We start from the raw sequence: 24,262 nt of genomic DNA, 5'->3' as shown, positions 1-24,262 counted from the left end.
ATCTTTTGGGGGTAAGAATCCTTAGGAAGATCTCTAGATTCTTCTATAGAACGATTATTTTTACAGCCAGTGGGGTCTCCTACCGAAATAAAGGACTCGGCAGCCCCTCGTTGGATTTCTGCATTACTGAGTGACTGGATTTCCAGAGGGAGGTAGATATTATGAGGATCGCTGGTAAAGACAACCTACAATCACAAAAGAAATATATATCAATCACACATAAAAAAAAAAGAATTTACACAGAAAACAAAAATATATTTATATATTTTGTGCTTTACCTGCCATTAAAAGGAAACCAGTCATCAGGTAGAAGCACTATAAACTAGGTTATGGTGCACCTGTGGCAGGTTCCCTGGAGTCCGGGGAGGTATTTGTTATTTACCTGGCTCCCCGATCCAGCGCTGTCACCCATGATCGTCATTGCAGACCATGCAGCTGGATCATTGGCTGCACGCTCTGTACACCCCCCCCCCCCCCCATTAATTGCTATGGGAGTGCGCGAGTGCAGCCAGCGGTCTGGCTGCACGGTCCGCAGTGGGGGGAGCTCGATACATATAAGAAATATCTCCCCGTACTCCAGGGAACCTGCCACATGAGCCCCATAACTTGTAGTTTATTGGGCCATTCCGATGTGACAGGTCCCCTTTAATGGATTAACCTGTTGGTTCTCCGATGTGTTTTTTTTGGTAAATACTTTTATTACCCATGAAATAATTGGAGTATTTTTTATTAGATTATTATGTTGTGCCATTCCTCTGTTATTCCTACTGGGAATTTGTAAATAAAATGACCACTGAGAACTACCATTTCCTGTGACAGACAGTTATGTCCTTACACAGTCTACTACAGTCAGTAATGACCGAACAGCATCCGACGGTGTAGTGGCACACCAAACTGGTAACACCCAGCGGCCAGATTATTCATAGATTTCCAGGAGGATAAAGGCTCACTTACAGGCAAAGATAATCTTTCAAATGACTGAAAGATTTTGCGATCTATTTGCATAAAGTGTTAATGGCCATTAACACTATCATCTTCATTTGCATGTAAAAGAGCCTCCAGGAGCTGTTTGGAGAGCCCAGCATGTGATTAATCACATGCCCAGCTGTGTTTACAGCTGCATTGTTCTGCTTGTGGTTGATGGCAGATTACATTGTTATCTGCTGCCTCCCAAGGAGATAATAGCATGTGGTCTAGTGAGAGATAAATGTGTTTGCTTTTCCTCTCACTAGTTGAACAAAGGATTTTAAGTTCTCTAGAAGTGCTCTAAAATTGATAGATTATGGGCAATACAAGTATTTCCTGCAACAGACAGGTCCTGATCAATGATCAATAAGACTCCATACAATATTGCACCTTGCTACCTAAACTATTCCGTGTTTGGATGGCTACACAGCGCAGTGTATCCCACAGCCAAGAACAGACTGAGGTGAAATTCAGACGATCCATGTTATTTGCTCCTTCCTAAGGACAGTCGGAGCAGTTACTACACTTCAGGAACACTGGAGCCACACTCTGCAGTTCATTCATTGATTCCCGCACACAAGACTGGATGTCTTCAGCGCTGCGGCTGAAGTTTATACTAATGTTCGGCAGTCCAGCCAAAAGGACAAATACCTCAACACAGTGTGTGTGTTCAACGGAAGGCCAATTACATAACCAGCCTCTTCGGATCTGACCCAGTGATTTAACACACTTGGTATATTGGAGGCCTCATAAATATGTAGGAACACTTAACCCGTTCCTTCCCGTCTCCTAGAGAGTGCAAGAAGTGATCGGAGTGGGAGATTCTGCTAAGGAGTTTAGATCTTGAAAGATCAATAGATCGAATTCCTTTTGGATAGTTCCAATTTCTCATTCAAACTTTAAGAAATGCATTTCTTAGTCAAACATCTTGAGGTCAACCTTGTAAATTTGAAGGCTGCAGCAGAAGTATCTAATGAGTTTAATGAGTTTCAAAACCGGTTATTGGCCAAGCTGTACACTGCTCCTCAGCCGTGACGTCAGCGCCCCTATTCATCTCTGTGAATGATGCCTATTCTTCTATAGCAGAGTGGTCCGAGACCCACCCGTCCGTCCCGGATAGCTGAAGAACGCTTTTGTAATGGCTTTTATCAGATTTACTTCTTTGAGCTAATTATCCATTTCCGGGTCAGTTAGGCTTCATGCACATGGCTGTAGGGTTCTAGGGATCCACAGAGGTACAAGTGGCGTTCAGATGTCATACAGGGGCGTGTAAAAGTAGTTTTCTGCTGATTCAGGAAAGGAAAAGTACATCAAGCTCATTCCGTATCACAGAGAGAATATCCCCTCCGGGTGCGTACGGAGTTGCCCTCAACGCCAAAGTTTGGAAAAGTTGTAGCATACGTCCTTAAAAGGACTTTTAACCCCTTAACGACGGCCCCATCGGGAAACTACGTCCTCAGAAAGTGGGCTTTAATCCTAGAGGACATAGTTTTATGCATCCTCTTTGGATTAATGCCCACTGGCCTGAGGACGTGACAGCTCCATGCTGACAGTGCCCGCAGGTAGCCGACAGCATGGAGCTGTCATCCCAGGATGCGAGCAGTTCCCCCCGGTATTGCGATCGGCGCTATCGCAAAAAAGTAAACAAAACTGTAAAAAAGTAGTAATTCAGCTGCTCTGATGGATCGGATCCATCAGGGCAGCTGAAAATACTCACACGGCTTGTCGGCGGTGTCCCCCGGAGATCTGGTCGTCCCGGACCCGCCGGCGGCCTTCTGCGCATGCGCGCCAGACGATGACGTCACGCGCACGCGCAGAAGCCCGGGTGTCCCCGGCAAATTTAAAATCTCCTGGCTCCCGGCTCCTGAAGGTAGCCGGGAACCAGGAGGTGTTACCAGGGACCGCTGTGAGTGGTCACCGGGCCCGCAATCGCCGCTATCCATTGGATAGCGGCAATCGCGAAAAAGTTGAAAAAGTAAAAGTGAAGTTTCACCTCCACTCATGGATCGGATCCATGAGGGGAGGTGAAAATACTCACCCCCGGTCCTCTGCGATGTCCCGAAACCCGAAATCCCCGTCTGCGCATGCGCACCCGATGATTGACATCGGGCACGTGCACAGAGGGGCTCGAGCCCCGGGAAATTCAAAATTCCTCTGCTCCTGGCTGCCATGTGTAGCCAAGAGCAGAGGGATGTCACCAGGGACATGATCACTGTCATCCAATGGATGACAGTGATCATGTAAAGTAAAAAAAAAAGTGCAAAAAGTAAAAATAAAAAAAAGTTTAAAAAAGTTTTAAAAAGTTAAAAAAAGCTTGCGTTTCATCTCCCCCCACGGATCATATCCGTGAGGGATGATGAAATGACGTACCTAAGGCCCGCGGATTTATCCGCGGACCTTACCCCAGCTTCTGCGCACGCGCCCGTCGCCAATATGGCAGGCGCATGCGCAAAAGCCGTGATAATTTAAAATCTCCCTGCTCCTGGCTACAAAACTTAGCCGAGAGCCTGAAGATTTCACGGAGAGCCGCGGTGAGTGGTTCCTGATCACATGTTCGCCGTTATCCAATGAATAATGGCGATCACGTAAAAGTAAAAAAAAAAGGTGAAGGTTCATCTCCCCTCACCTATGCGATCGGTGAGATGAGATGAGACTTTTTACCGGAGGCCTCCGTATTTGCACCCCGACGCAATCTTCTTCCGTGAACTTTCCCGTATTCTGCGCATGCGACCGCCGGCAAAACACCGGACACATGTGCAGAAGTCGGGGAGCCCAGGAAACTTAAAATCTCCTTACGCCCAGCGACTAACGGTCGCCGAGAGCCTGGAGCAGTGACGGGTGGCCTCGTTGAGCGGTCCCCGGTCACGTGAAAAAAAGGTAGCGATCTACCTTTGGCCGGTCTCACATGACCAGATAGGAATTACGGATTCCGCACGCGTCTGATCCGCGGTATTACGCAGATCAATCGCATTGGATTACACAATTCCGCTCGCATTAGCGGGTTGGAATTGTGTAATCCACTCGCAGAAAAGAGAACGCAGCAGGTTCTATTTTACCGCAGATATCGGCAACATAGAGCCCATTGTGCTCCATGGTCATGGATATACCCGCTGCCCATATGCAACTACCTTGTATACGGGCTGCGGGTACCCGCGTCATCGCTAAGCGACGGTGCGGGAAATACAAACAACAACAAAAAAATGTGTACTGCGAATGACCGCCTGTGTGAGTAGGCAGTTATGCACAGTACATTACATGGCCGTACGCAAGCGGATTCCACCTACGGCTGCATGAGCCCGGCGTTATTCAGACCGCTACCTGTAATACGCAATTTACAAGAAGCCCCGGGAATGCTCGCCTTCTTGCAGTTCCAGGAGCAACTTGTTGAGCGCCTTCTGTGTGAGACCGCCGCACCTCATCAAGCTTACGAAGACTCAGAGAGCGCCACTTTTTACACCCCATACCCGCCACTGAGGTCAAGAAATGACCCCCAAAAAGCATGAGAGGAGGGGGGATACACGGTTTTATTGCCCCATGTACCCATCCCAACCAGCCTCCGTAATTACCCCTGTCTTTGGAAATACTACACAGTTCACATTATTACTTTTATCTAAGATTTGGGGAACGCCGAAAAGGGCGCGGAGTGTGTGCGGGGGGGGGGGGGGGGGGGAGGGATATTTTTAGGGAGTCATTTATTCTGTACAAATGAGCAATGGGTCCTGGGATTTATTCAGTTGTGCCCTGCAATCCAACGGGTGTTCCCTCCATTACAGGCCTTGCCATGTTTCCTGTAAGTAGATTAGGGCCACAATGGGTATGTTTTTGAACACGGGACAAATGGGGGGATCCATTTTGGGGTGAAGGTCTTCATTCCTATGTACACTGTACAAAAAAAAAAAAGTTTTTAAATTGACAAAATTGCCAAAAAAATGAAAATCGTTATTTTTTCCTTCTGCTTTGCTTAAATTTATTCAAATACTGTGGGGTCAAAATACGCAGTACACCCCTAGATGAATTTGTTAAGGGGTCTAGTTTTTAAAATGGGGTCATTTGTGGGGGTTCTTTATAGTTTTGGACGCTCAATGGCTCTATAAGTGGGCAATGGGGCCTGGAATTTATTCCATTGTACCCTGAAATCCAACGGGTGTTCCTTCTATTATAGGCCTAGCCATGTGTCCTTTAAGTAGATTAGGGCCACAAGGGGTATGGTTCTGAACACGGGACAAACAGGGGTATCAATTTTGGGGTGAAAGCCTTCATTCCTATGTGTGCTGTACAAAAAAAACTGTTTTTAAATTTATACAACTGCCAAAAAAATGAAAATTGTAATTATTTTCCTACTGCTTTGCTTAGATTTATTCAAAAATTATAGTGTAAAAATACACAGTACACCCCTAGATAAATTCGTTAGGGGGTCTAGTTTTCAAAATTTGATCATTTGTGGGGGTTCTCTGTCATTTTGGCCGCTCAAGGGCTCTATAAGTGGGCAATGGGCCTAAATCACCTTCATGCTAAATTTCTGTTTTGAAAGCCACCGACTGCTCCTTTCATTTTGGCTCTCGTTGTGCATCCAGACAAAAGATTAGGGCCACAATGGGTATGTCTCTGAACACGGGAGAAACAGGGGTATCCATTTTGGGGTGCAAGTCTTCATTCATGTGTGTGCTGTACCAAAAAAACAGTTTTTAAAATGACAGAATTGCCAAAAAAACGAAAATCACAATGTTTTCCTTTTGCTTTGCTTCAATTCATTCAAAAACTGTGGTGTCAAAATGGGCAGTACACCCCTAGATAAATTCGTTAAAGGGTCTAGTTTTCAAAATGGGGTCACTTGTGGGAGTTCTCTTTGATTTTGGCCGCTCAAGAGCTCTACAAATGTGCTATGGGGCCTAAAACGCCTTCAAGGAAAATCTATGTTCTGAAAGCCACCGACTACTTCTTTCGTTTTGGGCCCCGTTGTGCATCCAGACATAAGATTAGGGCCACAATGGGTATGTCTCTGAACACGGGAGAAACAGGGGTATCCATTTTGGGGTGAAAGGCTTCATTCATGTGTGTGCTGTACAAAAAAAGCTGTTTTTAAAATGACAGAATTGACAACCGAAAATCACAATTTTTTCCTTTTGCTTGGCTTGAATTCATTCAAAAACTGTGGGGTCAAAATGGTCAGTACACCCCTAGATAAATTCGTTAAGGGGTCTAGTTTTTAAAATGGGGTCACTTGTGGGGGTTCTCTTTGGTTTTGGCCACTCAAGAGCTCTATAAATGTGCTATGGGGCCTAAAACGCCTTCAAGGAAAATCTATGTTCTGAAAGACACCGACTGCTCCTTTCATTTTGGGCCCCATTGTGCATCCAGACATAAGATTAGGGCCACAATGGGTATGTTTCTGAACACGGGAGAAACGGTGGTATCCATTTTGGGGTGTAAATCCTCATTTTCATGGGCTCTATAGGAAAAAAATATATGTCTTTAAAATGACATATTTGCAAAAATATGAAATTTTATTTTTTCTCCCCTAAATTGAACTAATTCCTGAAAAAAGCTGGTGGGGTCAAAATACTCATGACCCCCCTCAGTGAATACACTAAGGGGTGTAGTTTTTAAAATAGGGTCATTTGTGGGGGAATCTATTATTCTGACACTTACGAGCCTTTGCAAACTTGGCTTGGTGCAGGAAAACAAAGTGCTCCTCAAAATGCTGAAAAGTAATGTTAAATTTGTACGTCCTCTAGATGGTTTAAAAAAAAAAAAAAAAAAAAGTTTTTCAAGTGTGCATTCAGAATAAAGTAAACAGATGGAAATATATATCTTATCAAAAATTTGTACAGTATGTTTGGACATATTTGAGATATTACGGTTGAAAATGTGAAAAAAGACAATTTTTTCAAAATTTTTCCAATATTTGTACTTTTAATAAATATACACAAATTATATCAGTCTATTTTTACAGCCTAAATGAAGTACAACATGTGGCGAAAAAACAATGTCAGAATCACTTGGATATGTAAAGCCTTTACGGAGTTATGCTACATTGAACGACGCATGTCAGATTTCCAAAATTTGGCTCCGTCACTAAGGCGCAAACAGGCTTCGTCACTAAGGGGTTAAGGTCTCTCTCACATGAGCTTTTACCGCATGCAAATATTTCACGCGGGGAGCACACAGCGGTACGAATACATTGCATACCGACAAATCTGCAGACATTATCTAGGCGTGTATGTGCACATAATATATGCCAAGATATTGCATGTAGCGTTCTTTTTTTGCATGTGCGCGTCAGGCACCGTTGAAAGTAATGTAAAGTTTGTTACCATGTTTTAGGTGCGCCAAACACGTGCGTGTAATATGCGGTAAAAAAAAAACAAAAAAAACTCAGAGCTTTTAGGCCGTATTCACACATCTGAGATAGAGTTGCATCCGAGATGGTTGAGTGCACCTAAGGCCGCTCACACATGCATGGCATTTTCAAACACACGCTGCAGCGTTTGACAGCTGTTTTTAGGGCACCCCATCATTGCGATGGGTGATGATGGGTGTTATGGAGCGCTAAAAATGGACAAAAATAGAGACGACAGCGGTCAAACGCTCGATCGCTAGTCTGCGAGGCCCCATTGAAATCAATGGAGGCATTGTACCGTGATTAGCGTGGGGTTTCAAAAGCGGGCTGTGTGAGAGTGTCATCAGTCTATGTGTTGGGCGAGATATCGCACATTAAAGGTCCTATTCTCATGTGAGACGCGCGGGGGGGGGGGGGGGAAGAATCGCACTGAATATACCCATATCACTAATAATTACTAGTTAAAGTTTACACTTGCATTAGCTTTTTTCCGTCAGGCTTCAGTAGGTTTTTTTCAGCGCTCAGAAAAGCGCATCACGCAGCAGTATTGTACCCAGTAAATAAAGCAGACACCCGATGTATAAGCCTGGGTTTATATCTGGGGCAGATCTCAGATTTGGTGAAAGAATAGACCATCACATGCAGCGCTATTACCCCTATATAGACAACACCCACCATGGACAGCCATGGCACAGATGTGCCTACGTCAATGGGGGACAAGAAAGAAGACATTCAATGAGTCACGAGGGATGTGAGATCCCTCATCGCTCCGGTAAGAATGAAAACCATGATGCCAGTGTGAAAAGAGCCTTACTTTGGTCTCCTTGTGCCAGGGTGTATGGGTGGTATAGAAGCCCTTAGAAAAGGTACAACAAGTGTATTTCTGCTCATCTTTCACACAGGTGTCCACGCTGGTTGTTCTGCAACTAGCTGCCAGGTTAAGCAACTCACATGCTGGAGTTCCAGCTGCTAAATTATAGAGCAATGTTCCAGAACAGCAATGCGATGGCAGCATTCCAGGCGTGTAAAGTGAAAAAAATACTTTATTCCTCCATACACAGCTACGTTTCGACCCTCTCGGGGTCTTTGTCAAGCTTGACAAAGACCCCGAGAGGGTCGAAACGTAGCTGTGTATGGAGGAATAAAGTATTTTTTTCACTTTACACGCCTGGAATGCTGCCATCGCATTGCTGTTCTGGAACATTGGATTATACCTAGGGGGGGGGGGGGTTTTGGAGGCTCTGACCCCCCCACGCTTTGGCGCGCATTTATTGGACTTGTTAGTCCTCTTTTGAATAGATTTAAAAATCCTGAGGTGCGCTGCGGGCTCTTGGAGCGGATTACAAATTATAGAGCAATGACTGATGGTTTTACAGAATTAATGTTAGCAGTAACCGAATCTCCAATTTTACTCTAAAACCCATTTTAGCTTACCTGAGATGCTCCACACTTTGCGCAGGTTGCGGTTGACTTAAGCGGCATTGGTTTTGTTGCTGTCGGTGCTTTGGCATATTTGGGGTAAGCCCTGCTCATGCAGTTACTGGTTACTTTGGATCGGAACGTGGCGTTGATCATAACTCTTTCACATCCCTGAGAAGAGCAGTAGCCGTGGCTGTCGCGGGGGTGTTTTGCTTGGAGAAAGAGGAAAAGTAATCTAAAATGGATTTGAAAAAAAAAAAAAAAAAACAATTAGAATTATAGCCATTAACTATATTTAAGTGGTCCTCTTCGTTTAGCTGTCAGCAGCCATTATCTTAGTAGCTGCACAATTAGGACACCCATTTCAGACTTAACCTTTTAACGTATGAATATTTCATGCACACTGTAAACTTTAGTCAAGCTGGACATACAGCAGGCACTGTTTTTAGATTACCATCATCATTACTGTTATCCTACTTCTAAACTCTTAAAGAGCCCCTCCAGCAAAAAACAAAAAAAACACAACGCATCTTTTTCCATTCCTGCCCCATCACCTGATTGCCTGTCACACTCTGAAGGTTTCCTCTGTATATTCCAATTACTTCCTTGTACTGCAGCCCCCTGCCTGATGCTCATCAGTCACCATCTTGAAACTGAGATGTTTTAAGGTCACTCTAAGTTAATCCCATGATGCATCAGAACAGCATTAGCTGAGATTATACAATTTTTGCTTGCAGGGAGCAGTTTAAAATAATAATTACTTATGGTCTGCAGTTTATTTAGAAGAATATAGAGGGTAAACAGTCAGAAGGATAAGCGGTGATCTCCTCTATTATAACTGTGTGGCATAAACTGTGAGATCAGTAATGGACAGGAGTGCCCGTGCCCCTCTGTGAGCAATTTATGTGGCAAGTCCATGGAATACGATCACACAAGCTGAGAAACTGACTAGAAGCTGAAAGCATAACCCCAAGTAGATCTGAGCTGGTCAAAATTGAGATCACATGAGCATTGGAGAAAAAGAGGCCAAACTTTTCAGACAGAAATAAATAACTAACCAAGGTAACACTAGCTCACTTGCACAAAATGGGGGGATAGATTTGTAATCAATGAACAAAAGAATGAATGAACAAAAGAACGAATGAATGAACAAAAGAACGAATGAATGAACAAAAGAACGAATGAACAAAAGAACGAACGAATGAACAAAAGAATGAACAAATGAATGAACAAAAGAACGAACAAATGAATGAACAAAAGAATGAATGAACAAAAGAATGAATATATAATTTATCACCAGAGTGGCCCTTTAAGAGGATCATTCCAGTGAAGAGTGATAGAGTCATAAAACACCACTTAGGGCACTTCATGGTAGCAATTTTATCTGGAGTGTTTCTTTACATTTTCAAGATTGTTTATGTTAGAAGGTAATGTGGTGCCTCCATGAAGTCTACACCAATGCACCACGGGGGTCCTACCAGATGAAGGTTTCTGTATTCTGCATGTTTTGGGTCTGCTACAGGTAAGCCATGTTGAAATACCTCAAAGTTGTGGTTCTCCGAGAAAGTTGAGGTGAGCATGATGGAACACACACTGTACATGGTATGGGGAAAGTTCATCAAGAGACAGAACGTATCTTTAAAGAGAACTTGACACTATGCCAGACATCGAGATGTCAGCATGGTATCCTAATAGAACTGTACTAGGGAATGTATGGTCACCTTTCTTCTCCTGCCCCTATTGGACACTTTGAGAGGCTGTTTTAGAGTACCTCTTCTGGACCTGTGGACTCAATTCTTATCTTCAGCAGATCTGAAAAACCATATAATGCAGCGTGTCTCTGGTATTTGAGAGATTCCTGACTAGCAGAGAAGGATCATGGAAAACACAAAACCAGTGTTTGGCTTTCAGTTTAGTGGGTGCAACTGCCCTCACCAATATAGGCGTACCAGAGACTTACATAAAGCCTCTGGTGTAAAGAGGGGAGTCTTAGGGTGCATTCACAAGGGTGAGTGCAATATTGGCCCAAGAAACTCGCACTGATCGTGCGCTGGTCAATCTGCGATTGCAATGCGTTTTGCAAGAGAAACGCATAGCTGAACATGCTAATTTCACGTGTGTGAAAAATTGTATGTTTTTTCAATAGTAAAAATACAACACTTGCATCACACTGGCATGAAGTTTTTTCATGCTCCCATAGGAAATAATTGTCGATTCTAAAACAATTGCCCCCCAAAATGGGTCATCCTGCACTTTCTCTATCTCAGATAATCCGACAGAAGAATCGCTCATCTGCATTAACCCATTGAAACCAATGGATTCTTTTCATGTGCGAGTTTGTCCATATGGCAATTGGATGGAACTCCCACGTGCGTATGCACCATTAGGATCTATCCGCACAGGTAATTTTCACACACAAATATCCAACCGATACGGATGGAACTCGCACGTGAAAAAAATTTTTAAAAAAAAATTTAGTTTTAATCCATTCATTCATTGGAGTGTTTTTCCCCTCAGACCGATGGACTGAGATAGAAACATCACACCAGGTCTTATTTTTGGGCGACTTGCGTTCAAGAATCGCCTTTTTCCTAGGAGTGCCAAAAAAAGCAATAAATACAGAAGAACACATTGAAAAAGGAATACATGGTCTTGCATGTTTTGAGAATCTGGCAACAACTTACCCTGTGCTGTTATCAAAAAAGAATTTTGCCCCAGTCCGCCACTTCTGCAGTTCCTCTATGGAGGATACAGGCTGATATTCTTCAACAGGAAACGTTTGGCTCTTGACAATTTGGGACATCACCTGAAAGCTGGTGTCCGGAGGATAACAGAGACCAACTCTAAGCCAGTCCCCTCTAGAAAATAAGACAAAGAAGGGTAACAACTCCCTACTATATAGGACAGATTCTAGAAAGACATAGTATGGAATAGAAGAATCAAGTGTACAGCCATGCAATGTGCTGCCTATAAAAAGCTTCTTAGATGGTATTGAAACCAGAGCTCTGATGAAAGCACTCAGGGTCCTCTACACCTTTGGAGTGCTGACTGAAGACCAAGCATCATCACCCGGTGTCAGTGCCTAACCAAATGATCTTATGGTTAAAGAAATGCAAATACGTAGGCCGGGTTCTAAAATTTAGGAGGAAGTAGTCCTTGGAAAGTAGAGCCTGTAACTGTGAAGAATGGAGCAAATCCATATAAATAATGCAAGGTTCAGGTCATGCAATGTAGAGGAGAAAACAAAAAGAGCTGAGCATGAAGAATTTGCTTACTTGTCAAAGTTGATTAGGTAAAGGTGAGTAGTCTGCGGAGCCTGTGCGTTCCAGTGAATGGTGTAGCCCTTCTCCAGCATCACCACTGGCTGATATTGCTGGTAAGGTGCTTTTTGGTTGATTCCCCGAAGAGTCATAGGACTGGAAGGATACTCATCTCGCACAATGGACATGGTGAGGTTCTGAGGATTTCGTGCTTGAATGTAGACCTTGTGGGGAAAATATATAGTAGTAAAAATGTAGGAAATGTATAAAAAAGGTCAGTGGAGTTCAAATATCGCAAATCATTTTACCTTCCTAAGGACTCAAATTACATCTGAGCCGAATGACGATGCCGCATCGCAGGTGTGAATTTGGCCTAGCTTGTAACATTTTAGAAGTCCCAGTTGGTTTAAAGCAGATCTGAGTTTTTTTAGACGACTTTTCAGAATAAGCTGCCGTGTGTGCACATGAAGAACACCACTACTTTTGACATAAATACCAGATACAAGTCACTTTTTTTTGCCTTTTCATGCTGCACATGTAATTTTTAGTCCCCCGAGTTGGTGGGAGGAGACTGCTTCTATGGTGTTTTCTAAAGACTATATAGAGAAAACTACAAATTCCATAATGATATTATGCAGCAGTACTGAGCAGTGTGAAAAGGATTACAGTAGCTATGATGCAATAACTAACTCATGATCAGCCGCAGCAGCTAACCGTGTATGAGATACTATAGGAGTCTCTGTTTCTCTCTTGTCCTATTCCCTACACAGACTTCTATGGACAGCATGAGTTATTCTCCTTCTTGATCTTTCAAAAAATTCAAATGAGCAAAAGCGAACAATATAATCATTCAGTGTAAACACAGCCAACGATCGAACAACTAATGAGAAGTCGTTTGCTTTTCGCTCATAGTTCATGCAGGTATAAAAATAGTTGTCTGCTTGTTCACTAATCGTTCGGTTTACATGCCAATAGTTTAGTCGATCGCATTCGCTGTGTGAATGATTAAACGATTTTTTTTCGAATGACCGAACCAACAATGTATCTGCCTGTATAAACCGGCTGCACAAGTGAACAAGTGAACTCAAACATCGTTTGTGCGTTCAAACAAGAAGTCCTTTGGTGTAAACAGACCCTATCTCGGTTTTGCCATCTCAGATACTAGAGATGGGCGTCACATGACAGTAGGGAGCAAACTGGAAGAACGAACTCTAATGGTCAGCATTTTTAAGAGATTTTATAACTCAGAAGGCCAACCACCAATGAACCATGTGCAGACATCACCCTTCACATTAGCACATGAACCGAGCTAAGCAGAGTAAGGCCGAGCTCATAAGGGCAGATTAGCATTGCGGATTCCATGATCGCCACGGTAAAATGCAGGCATTTAAAAGCATGCATGTTCGATTTTTTACTCACACTCGGACACGAATTGCGTATTCTGCGAGCAGAAGAAAAATCCCAGCATGCCCAATTTTGCCGTAGAATCTGCGCCAAAAGCCTCCATTGAAGTCAATGGAGGCATCTAACCCACAGAGTAACCGCGTCATAGCAAAGCAACTACAGGAGAAATACAAACAAAACCAAAAACCCTTTAGGCCTCAAGTTCACAAGCACGCACGGATTCCGCATGGGGAATCCCGCTCGGAATCCTCCTGCGCCCAGCGTTACTGCGTACCTGTGTCTTTTTCTGTACTGCGGATGTGTGCGGAAGTGCCAGCCGGCACACATGCGCAGTACAGTCTTTTTTTTACTTGTGGTTTCCCATGGAAACCACAGCCCGCATGCAACGTCAATTGTGGACGGGCCATGGATCGGACGGCTTTCAGTGGCTTAAATGGAAGCCGTCTGTGCGAGAATCGCAGTGAAATGGAGCATGCTGTGATTTTTCATCCGTGAGCAGAAACTGCAATCGGTTTCCGCTCGTGTACATAAAAAATTATTTTTCCATAGCATTCAATGGACGGTTATTGCTGCTGAATCTGGAGTGGAACGCCTGCTCCGGATTTCGCAGCAAAAGTGGGCCTTACTGCGCATAATTACCTACGAGTCTCCAGAGTTCAGGTTAGTGCCGTTTGCAGGGTCCTCCGCTTTAAAAGTGTGGACCTGAAAGTCACTACCAGGTGACTTTCTTGGAAGCCAGCGTTACACCTCTCCGCCGCTACTGGGGCTCAGAGTGTCTAGCCGCTTTACTCACAGGTCACTGTACTGAAGCTCTTTCAGAAGGCGGGGATTTGAAATCCCCGCCTCCTGAAAGGGTTGCGTCTGATTGGGTGAGCGCTGTGACCAACCACAGGCAGCGCTGAGCTGTCATTCAAGGAATCCGATATCTATCTAGAGATCGATCTATCTAGAGATCCCCATTGAAAGCAATGGGAGAACATCGCAATCCTCTGCCACAGCTGTGACGGGGATGATTAAAACCATTGTTTTCCTATGGTGTGTTCACATGTCCGTGCTCTACAGGCGTGCAACTTCGCACACCTGCAAAAGATAGGACATGCGTGCACCGCCTAGGTCCGTGCTGCACGTAAATATTCCCCGCGGGGAGTCTCTTCCTCACTGAACACTGTGTCGGCACCGTCCTATCTTTTGCAGGTGTGCGAATTTGCACGCCTGTAAAACACGGACATGTGAACACATCATAGGAAAACAATGGTTTTAATAGACGCGCGGTTTTGTGCGCACATACGCACGCTCGAGGCCTTACTGTTCATTGTAGCAGCTGCAATTCTCAACATTAGAAAGCAGAATACACTAAGAGGGAGCTTAATCCGCTTTTCACATAAAACTGAGAGAAAAAAAAAAGAAAAAAAAAAGAACTATTTTCCTGACTTCTCACCTGTGCATATTTCCCACTGCAGATAACACCGTTCCATTCCGTAACATTGACACATTTGGGATGTCTGACCAAAAAATTATCCATTCTGGCCACATAGGTATCATTATAATTTGTCACAGAGCCATCCATGTCATGGAATATAGAGTTTTTGTCTCCATCCATGTCACCGGTTTCAAACCACGGCCCAGACTGCCCAAAGAATGCTCTTAACGACACCTGAAAAGTAATTAAAATAAGACAATTGATGCAGAAATGCTTTAGTTATCTGAAGGCAAAGGATGCGTTCTCCCCAAACCCCAACACCGGGCGAGGAACGGTATATTGGAGAGCATAAGGGAACCAACAAAGCAGCCGGTCGCCATGATCAGTTGCAAGGAATACAAGTAATTTACAAGGAGAGTTCTAGTGGTTGAGAACAGAGTATCTAACAGCACGGCTATAGGTCCTTCAGCCTAAGTGAAGACACATGTTATTACCCCCATAGTGTTTAATACAGGCAAGCTGGCCCAGAGGAGGAGCTGCAGTCTGCTCCGCCACAGATTTCTACAGTATAAAATATGGACAGAGTCCAAAGATTCAAAAACTATTGTTCCTCCTTTCGCTTTTCTTGATGTAATATAATTAGGCACAGCAGAGGAACATATGCAAGATGGCATCTCGTACAATACAATGCTGATGAACATTTTGTCTTAATTATGTACGACGTCAACACCAAAGAAAGGTCCAACATACTGCAGCAGCTGACAGATTCACAGGCCACCATGCTGCATCTGTGCTGGGAACGGGTACAATGGTAATTCAGTCACTTACATAGATGGCTGCTTTTACATCCAAACCAACAGTTTACGCCTCAAGGTAAAACCCCTCCATACATACATCTCTTAACTAACCTCCCCATATGTAATCTCCGGTGCTCACAAGACCAGTTGGTTTCGTCTCCTCTTAGCTGCTCCTCATACAACCCATTCTAAGATTTCTCCCTCGAGTCCCCCAAACTCTGGAAGTCTCCACCCAACCACAACAGACTTCCCCTCCTCTTTGAAACCTTTTAAAGCTTTGACTGTGACTTTTGTGACTTTATCATTTATTGATGACCTATCCTCAGAAGAAGTCATCAAGAGAAAGACAGTGGCCCGCCACTCGGGATTCCTGCTGATCAGCTGACGCCCAGCACCACTGTCAGTACAGACAACTCTCCGTATTGCAGAGGTCTGGCACCACTGTCAGTACAGACAACTCTCCGTATTGCAGAGGTCTGGTTTGATACTGCAGGCACAGCTCCCACTGAAGTAAATGGGAGCTGTGCCAACAGCACCAAGCCAGGCCTCTGCAATACCAACAGGTTACCAGCTTCCAATGCTGTCTGACATGGATTGACAGCAGGCCCAATGATCAGCAGGGAAGGGTTCCCGAACAGCAGACCGCTGTCAATCGCTTATTAATGCCCTATCTGAAGGAGAAGTCATCAACAAATAAGTCACAAAAAGTCCCAGACAATCCCTTTGGGAAAAAAGTCCCAAACAGCCCCTTTAGATCCTACCTCATTAGAAAAGCCTGCAACCTACCATAACCCTGCAGCCACTACAGTGTTATTGTCTGTCCCCTTCCCATGCAGAATGACAATTGTAGGCAGGGTCCTGTACCCCTCTGTTCCAATCTGTCAATCACTTTGATTGTACTTTTTTAAAAAATTTTATCTTGTGCCCTGAAACTCTTATGATATGTACGGCGTAACGGTGCATTTAAAAAATCATCATTATTGCTATTGCCCTCTGAATCCTCCCCCTCTAACATAAAAAATTATCTGCTCCGCATAAACATGAGCTTGTCCTGCAAAGCTAATCACATAATCCCCAAGACACGTGCGTGTATAGATATGTCATGTGGAAGGTAAGGGTTAAGTATTTGTGACATACACCATATTTTGTCTGGTTTGCACAGTATGGTAGTTTACTGCTCCACATAGTTGCTACATTTGTAGCAAAAACCAAAAAAAAACCTCAAATGCTAAAAGGATTCTAAATCTTAAACATCTATGAACACAAAATGTGTAGAAAACTACAATCCAACCCGCCAAAAATAAGGCCTCATACAAAAATGGTAAAGTATAGAAGTTACGCTTGGAGAAGTGAAACTTGTTTGTCCTTAAAGGGTTAAGACAGTTGCATAATCATAAAGCATCCAGTTGGCTGTAAGGACATCATGCCGTCAGCTTGGAAAGAGTTCATATCTGCAGAAGCGGGCAGTGAAAGAAGAGCGACTGTTCCGCTGAATCCCTTTGTGTGCACGGGGGGAGGCGGGGGGGGGGGTCAGGTCTGCATTCTGTAGTGAACAATGTCCGAAGTTCTAAAAGAGGACAAAACCCTCGCTGCTCTTCAGCAGGTTAAAGTATCTGGTAACCCTGAGAAGGATCCCTCAGACAGACAGCTGAGAACAGAAGACGGCTTCTATCCCCTCTAGGTTTAAAACAACATTTGCAACTTCAATGTTTGCACTTCTGGAAAGAATTACCAGACTGAAAACTCGGCCCATTACTGTACCTGGCAGGATGTAAAAAGCTTCTTTTATGCAGACGATCCCTGTGTTGGAGAATCAGGACGAGCGGTTCCTGGAATCCGACAGCTGCCATGTATTATAGACAGAAAGGAAGGTCCTCTCCCCCACAAGAGAACATGTTCTGTCATGTTGGAAATGTAAAGCCGTGCTCACATATACAGTATGGCTCGTGCTCGGCCAGCTCTACATGTATGCAGGGTACCTGAGCCTGATACAGTTGCTAACATCTTGTTTGTGCACCAGTCAGGAGGTATCTGGTGTCACATCTGATGCACCAGAAGCCATGAATGATCCCTCAGAAACTATCAGTTTCCCTCTACCACACCAGGGAGAAAAGAATGGATGGCCAGAAATATGGCAACAAGCCCTAACTCAAAAAACAGCAGGAAAGGAGATACTATGTTGCATTTGTGTGGATGACAAGTATAACATAGTAACAATGTGTAAGGCTTAAAAAAAAAAAAAAAAAAAAAAAAGCCATACACGTCCGCCCAGATCAGCCTATTATCCGGCAGTCCTCCAATGGCGCTCTCAGGCTATGCCCATAAGGCAGTGTAGAGAACCACATCCCCCTGCACCACGTTTCCTATAGGACAACCCGCATGGCAGAAATAGGGTTAAATATCTAACAAAAAGTGTAAATGTGTGGACATTATAGATTTTCTGATTATGCATAGGGTACATCTTTTCTTATCATCAGACTACAACCCGGCCCGCAGCTAATACGTATTGTAAGAGTCTGGAAATCCACAGAGCGTCTATATACACTGTACTAATCAAACACAAAACCTACAAATGGTAACTTATAGGGGTATTCCAGGGAGAATACTGCCACACTTTATGGATAAGTCTTGTGATACTACAGTCCTCTCGCACATGCGTATACAGTGAAGTACTTACACGGCTTGCAAGACTATGTTGATCTCACGCATGCGCACTAGGAAGTCACGCAAGGAGTTTATTCTTGTGCATGTGTAGTGGGAGTATTGGGACGCTATAGTCTCAATGAATGCATTGAATCCTTGGGATTTCATCATAGCCTTGTGCGGTATGGCACTCTACTGGAGGATGCACACCTGTCCTGAGCTAATGGCTCTGCCTAAATTCCCGATTTTCAAGAGGGAGACTGTGATTACATCTTATATACAAGAACACAATGGATGTCGTCTCCCCACAACTCCTGGAGAATTTTAATGCACCTGTCAGGGGGAGGTATGTTTAAATCTGTATTGTGATTGGTTGATAGGTTTTATATAATGGGTGTTAGATTGCAATTTTGTTAGCTTGATGAAGATTGTTGCACAAGGTCGAAAAGTCGTTGCCTATGGTGTGGAGAAATAAAGATGCATCATAATTGATCCCATTGTTCGCACCCCGCATGCTGCTCTTTGGATTTACAAAACTCGCATGTGAACAAAATCCGAGTCCGGATCCCCTTCCTTGGGCGTGCATCCCAAACCACTTCGCGGTTGTTGATATGAAGTGTGTGCTGCTGACCGACTACTATCTATTGGATTACTATCCTTAGGATAGGTCATCAAATGTTGATCATCTGGGATCTGTCGCTCAGAGCTGTGCCTGCAGTTCCAAGTGCTGGCCACTATGCAGAGGTCAGAGCAGAGATTTCCGCTCCTAACCCTTGTGTATTTTCGGCGCTGTCAGGGGGCACACAATCAGCTGATCGGTCAGGGTCCCAAGTGATGGACCCCAGCAGATCAACTATTGATGATCTATCCTGAGGAGAGGTCATCAGTAGTATTCTCCTTGGGAGAATCCCTTTAAAGAAACACCTACAGGTTAGATATCTGGCAGGAAGAAGAAATAAAGCACTACCAGATACTTACATTCGCTCCAAATTTGAGAAAAGAAACATTATTCCTAGGAGTGAGCTGCCAAGGATTTTTCATTAGGAAGCCAATTGCACTTGTATAGCGGTCAGATGTTGGCACAAAGTTTTTAAAAGTACTTTTTGTAAGTCGAATCGGACCGTCATAAATCTGGAAGCCTCTGATTGGAAAAGTTCTGGAAGAAACAAACAAAATAGGTCACACACACAAGCCTTAAACTGAAGGGACATAATGGGTAACTAAATGTTTTTGTGCAAAATTTTTTATAGTGCAAGCAAAAAATTTGCAATAGATCTTCTGCAAAAATACTTTTTTTGACTTCTCAACCTCTTTCCCCCTTCCCCATCACTTATTCTGTGTAGAGAGGTTATCAGTACGTGCAGAGGTGTATACACGGAGAGATCAGAGAGCAGCTGCAGCTCATATAACGGACCTTTTACATGGGCCGATAGGCTTCTAAACGACTGCATGAGCGCTAGTGTCACCGCTAAGGTCGTCAGCACTGAAAGCCTTCCCGTCGGCTCACAGGCTTCTCACCTGCTTCTCGCTCAGCGCTCCACCTCCTATGGGAAGCGCTGAGCATTTACACAATACAAGCAGCAAGCGAGCAAATGGGGTTTAAGTTGACTGATAGGAATGCAGTACGCTAGAAGAAGCGAGATATGCTGCACTTGGAAAAGAAACCATCTGGAATTTATCAGACTAATTCGCTATTTCAATTGCTGCGTCTTTGTTTCCTGCTTACCTTGAACATACCTTGCAGAGCAAAAAGTAGAGCAAAACGCGCAAATGCGCATGCAAAAAAGAATTGTTTACACATATGCTCATGTGAATATGGCCGGGGGGTGGGTGGGGCTTAAAAACTTTAAAACCTCTTTAACGCCACTCTCACACAAGCATTTTTTACAGCATTAATTGAGCGGTTTCAAAGACGCCAATCATTTTAATGAGGCCTCTCAGACGAATGCATTAGTGGCGCACGCCAAATCGAGCGCTGTATTTTCTATTCTACAGCGTTTCTGACGCTTTGCATCACCCATTGAAATGTATGGGCAGTGTTAAAAACGCTGTAAAAAACAGTGTCAAATGCGTACTATGCCATCGGGAGGGGGGGGGGGGGGATAGTGACGTCATCAGCTGGCTTAGCATGCGTGTTACTTCACAAAACATGCAGTAAAAAAAACACAAACTCTGTAAAAACGCTGCGTTTTTAAATGCAACCTTTTTGCGAAACGGCCGCGTGAGATTAGCCCACGATGCTGAAGATGTGGGGGTATAAAATTAAATAGCCTGTCACGATTTGTGCTAAACTACAAGTATTTGTTTAGTATGTGTGATTAGATCTGTGATCGTGGCTGAATACAGTAATGCATAACTTAACCGGGTCGGCTCAACAAGAGGACCCCTTGTGGAAGCAGAGCTGGGGTGGGGGTGGGGGGGGGGGGGTGATCTTATTGCATTTGCAGGTACATCCGGCCGTTCACCTCCCTCAAATAAATGGCAGATCATGAAGTACATAGTGGGCCCAATCTATGAGGTCTAACAGGAGTCAGCTCCACAGGATCAGGACAGGTTTTAACCTCTAGAGGCCAACAATTGTTTCCATTCACTGCCAGAAAGCACAGATATTGTGATTAGCACTAAATATTTGCATCTACGTGGAGCGGAATAAAAACGGTGCAGAATTCAGGACAGGCTAGGACTTTCACATCTGCAGCATGTTTGTTGAGGGATTGCCACCGATTTGCAGCCCTTGAAGCTTCCGCTACTTCTGGAGTTGGCCTTTAAACAATTCTTAGTCCAGGGTCCCAAATCACGATAAAGTGGAATAATGTATTAAACATAGTAGACCGTGCTTAACAAGTCACACGTCGAGGAGCGTTATACTTAATCCGTCATAATGAGCGCGGCCTCCGGGGCACAAAATCAGAATTGCGAAAATACAATTATCCCATAAGCATCTCTCTGCGTCCGTGAAGGATTGTAGACTCCTCGTAGGCCGCGGCGCTCCTGTGAAGCACATTCTTGGAACACAGCTTTGGTCTTAAAGCATGCCATTAATTCACAACAGAACACAAATACGTGGAAACCATTCAGACCATAATTTATGACGACTACTTCCAACTATTTTTTTCAAATTCATTTCTAAGAGTGCCTATTCGAAATGTATCCGCAACCCAAACCTAAAAGTAACAATAGGAAAGCAGTTTCCATGCACTCCAAGCCACAATATAGCTCCCACACTGAGAAATATGCATCTCGTTTCTCTATGGTATTTCCATATGTATTCCATCTACCCTGCTAATTAAGAACATAAGACACCTACTGGTCGGCCTGACTTACGGAATTCACATCGAGGGTGGGATGTTTATAGAATATTACACACACATATCTATCTCATCTGTCCTATCCATCTAGTATATATCTCATCTATCCAGTGTGTGTATATACCAGTGGGTCAGGACTGATAGAGATATTAATTGTGCATATATATTTTATATACATATGCCAAATGTAGTTGTACCTGTTTCTAGGAAGTGTGCGATTCCTATTATAGACTCCTCCGGTCCCCCAGTATTTGTTTAGGCCTCCTTGGGATCCATAATTCCTACTTTCGCCTATAAATAGAGATTCAGAAACTTCTTGGCTGGAGCCTTCATCTTTTGGAAAACTTCCATCACTGCAGAAAGTGAAAGCATTATCATGAAGTACGTGGAAAAAGAGAAAACCAGACAGTCCTGCAGACATCTATAGGCACATATACGGTATATCTCTACCTGCATTGGGGTAAATATTGGTTCTTCCTTTACTCTTTCACCAAAATGTGGTTACAAATGTGAAGTCTGTTGGAGTTAGATCAACCTCAACAAGGGGAGGAACGGGCCAACAGCCAAGCAATAATGTCTTAAACTTGAAGTATTACAGAGAATGACTTATACAATAAGAGTCCTGTTCTTCTTAATGACCCCTGGTCCAGTGTGTTTTGCCCTGGAAGCTCCTGCAGCGGTTACAAACCATTCATCGTTCACCTGACCACTCAACCAATCACTGGCCTCAGCAGTTACATGCCCACATCTTTTATATATTCTTCCTAAGACCGCCTGCACACCAACAGATTTGCATTACGGAATCTGCGGTCGGCGTCCGCACCGCAGATCCGCAGCAAATGCTGTTTGTTACAAGCTATGGAAAGACGCTTCTTCCTGCACACTCGCAGAAACCAATTTCGGTATCTGCGAGCTGAGGAACAATCGCAGCATGCTGTATTTTTGCGTGGATTCCGTGCAGACGGCTTCCATTGAAGTCAGTGGAAAGCATCCAACCCATGGCCCTTCCACAATTTACATGGCGGACACGTCGTGGATCCCATGTCATTGCCAAGCGACTGCGTGGGAAAAATAAACATTTAAGAAATAGAAAAAAAAAACAAAAAAAAACAAAAAAAACTTTAGTGCACATGTCCAACGGCAGCTCGCCACAACCATCCGCCGTGCAGAAAAACAAAATACAGGTACACAGGGTCGCTGGTCACGGTCAGATTCCGCTGCGGGCTCCCACATGTGAAATCTGACCCATTCGTCTGCAGGTGGCCTAAATGAAAAAACATTTATTAAATTGTGCCCACCCAGCCCCGGAAATCAGCAGCATAACTTCTTACAGTATGTGCAACGCACGACCGACTCACTGTAACAAGCAGAGTAAATAGGGAAATCCAAGCACAGAACATATCATTTTATAGCCTTTTCTGCTCTATAAACAAACTTTCTTCTAAGCATTGAGATCTTTCCTGATAAAATAGTTTAAAAGAGTGGTCTAGGAATGGGGAAAAAAAATGTCTTATTTTCTCCATAAACAGCGCCTCTCTTGTCTGCATGTCATGTTTGGTACTGCAGCTCATCACCATTAAAGTGAATGAAGCGGAACTTGAATGCAAGTCCCAGCACAAGTTATTACATGAGAATGGCATAACAATTTACTGTAGGATCAATTCTGTAGGACCAGAGCCCCGCTGAAAAAGCAGATAGAAACAGTCAATATAGTCAGTGGGTAAATAGAATTAAAAAAAAATGCAGACAAAGTGATCACTAATTAAGACAACACCAATTAAAGAGAAGGGAAAATTTTTTTATATATATATATATATATATATATATATATATATATATATATATAAATAATATATATATATATAAATAATATATATATATATATATATATATATATATATATATATATATATATATATATATATATTATATACACACACACACACACACACACACACACACACACACACGGAGCGTTAAAAATGATCCACACTCCAGTTATATTAAAGCTTCTGTTGGCCGCACGGTCTTATCAATGCTTTCCATTGTAGGTTGTCATCTCCTCAGTCGCTCCTGCACAGGTTATGTCAATTAATTCCCGACTACGGTGTAAGAAAAAAAAAAAATGGCTCCCCCGATTGTGATTTGCATGGAATAAGAGTAGCGTGCAGCGATTTGTTTTTTAGCCTGAGAGCAAACGGCAGAGTATGGAATGGAAATCTCCTCAGTCGCCTACCAGGAAAAAGTTCAAAAGTCAACCAACAGCTTGAAAATTGATGCGTACAGTTTTCCAGGATTCTCAAGGGGAAGTATTGGAACATTATCAGGAAAAAGGTCCAACAATCAACAGTGCTCGTTACAGTGTGACGCTCACTAAAGAGCTGAAGCCCAGAATTCAAACAAAACACTGAGAGCGGTCATTCAAAAGTGTTGTTGCATGAGAATGCATGTCGGCACACTGCTGCCCCTACTGAAGACACTCTGCAAAAACTTCATTTTGAGGTGTTAAAGCATCCTCCCTATAGTCCTGATCTTAATCATCGGGCTATTTCCCGTTTGGTCCCCTGAAAGTAGCTCTAAGAGGACAAATATTCACCTCTGATGAAGAGGCGAAGACAGCGGGGCAGTTGTGACTCGCAGCTCTGCCTAAACCATTTTAGGGAATATGAAAGCTTTCTGACACATGGACAAAGTATATTGAAAAG

General features: G+C 43.6%; 1 protein-coding gene across 1 annotated transcript in view; it reads right to left on the bottom strand.

The window, feature by feature from the left end:
* CEMIP2 (cell migration inducing hyaluronidase 2) overlaps window positions 1-24,262 on the bottom strand; it is an 83,645-nt gene that overhangs the window by 5,396 nt on the left and 53,987 nt on the right. The window contains exons 15-21 of the mRNA XM_066604175.1: window positions 21,755-21,910; window positions 19,228-19,405; window positions 14,828-15,043; window positions 12,001-12,209; window positions 11,410-11,583; window positions 8,741-8,960; window positions 84-185 (exon numbers count right to left, since the gene is read on the bottom strand). Of these exons, the coding sequence (XP_066460272.1) occupies window positions 84-185; window positions 8,741-8,960; window positions 11,410-11,583; window positions 12,001-12,209; window positions 14,828-15,043; window positions 19,228-19,405; window positions 21,755-21,910 (1,255 nt within the window). The remainder of the gene's footprint in view (window positions 1-83; window positions 186-8,740; window positions 8,961-11,409; window positions 11,584-12,000; window positions 12,210-14,827; window positions 15,044-19,227; window positions 19,406-21,754; window positions 21,911-24,262) is intronic.

Source organism: Eleutherodactylus coqui, chromosome 5 (assembly GCF_035609145.1).
Source record: "Eleutherodactylus coqui strain aEleCoq1 chromosome 5, aEleCoq1.hap1, whole genome shotgun sequence".
Taxonomy (NCBI): domain Eukaryota; kingdom Metazoa; phylum Chordata; class Amphibia; order Anura; family Eleutherodactylidae; genus Eleutherodactylus; species Eleutherodactylus coqui.
The sequence above is the reverse complement of the archived record's forward strand: the minus strand, read 5'-3'. Positions and strand labels throughout refer to the sequence as shown.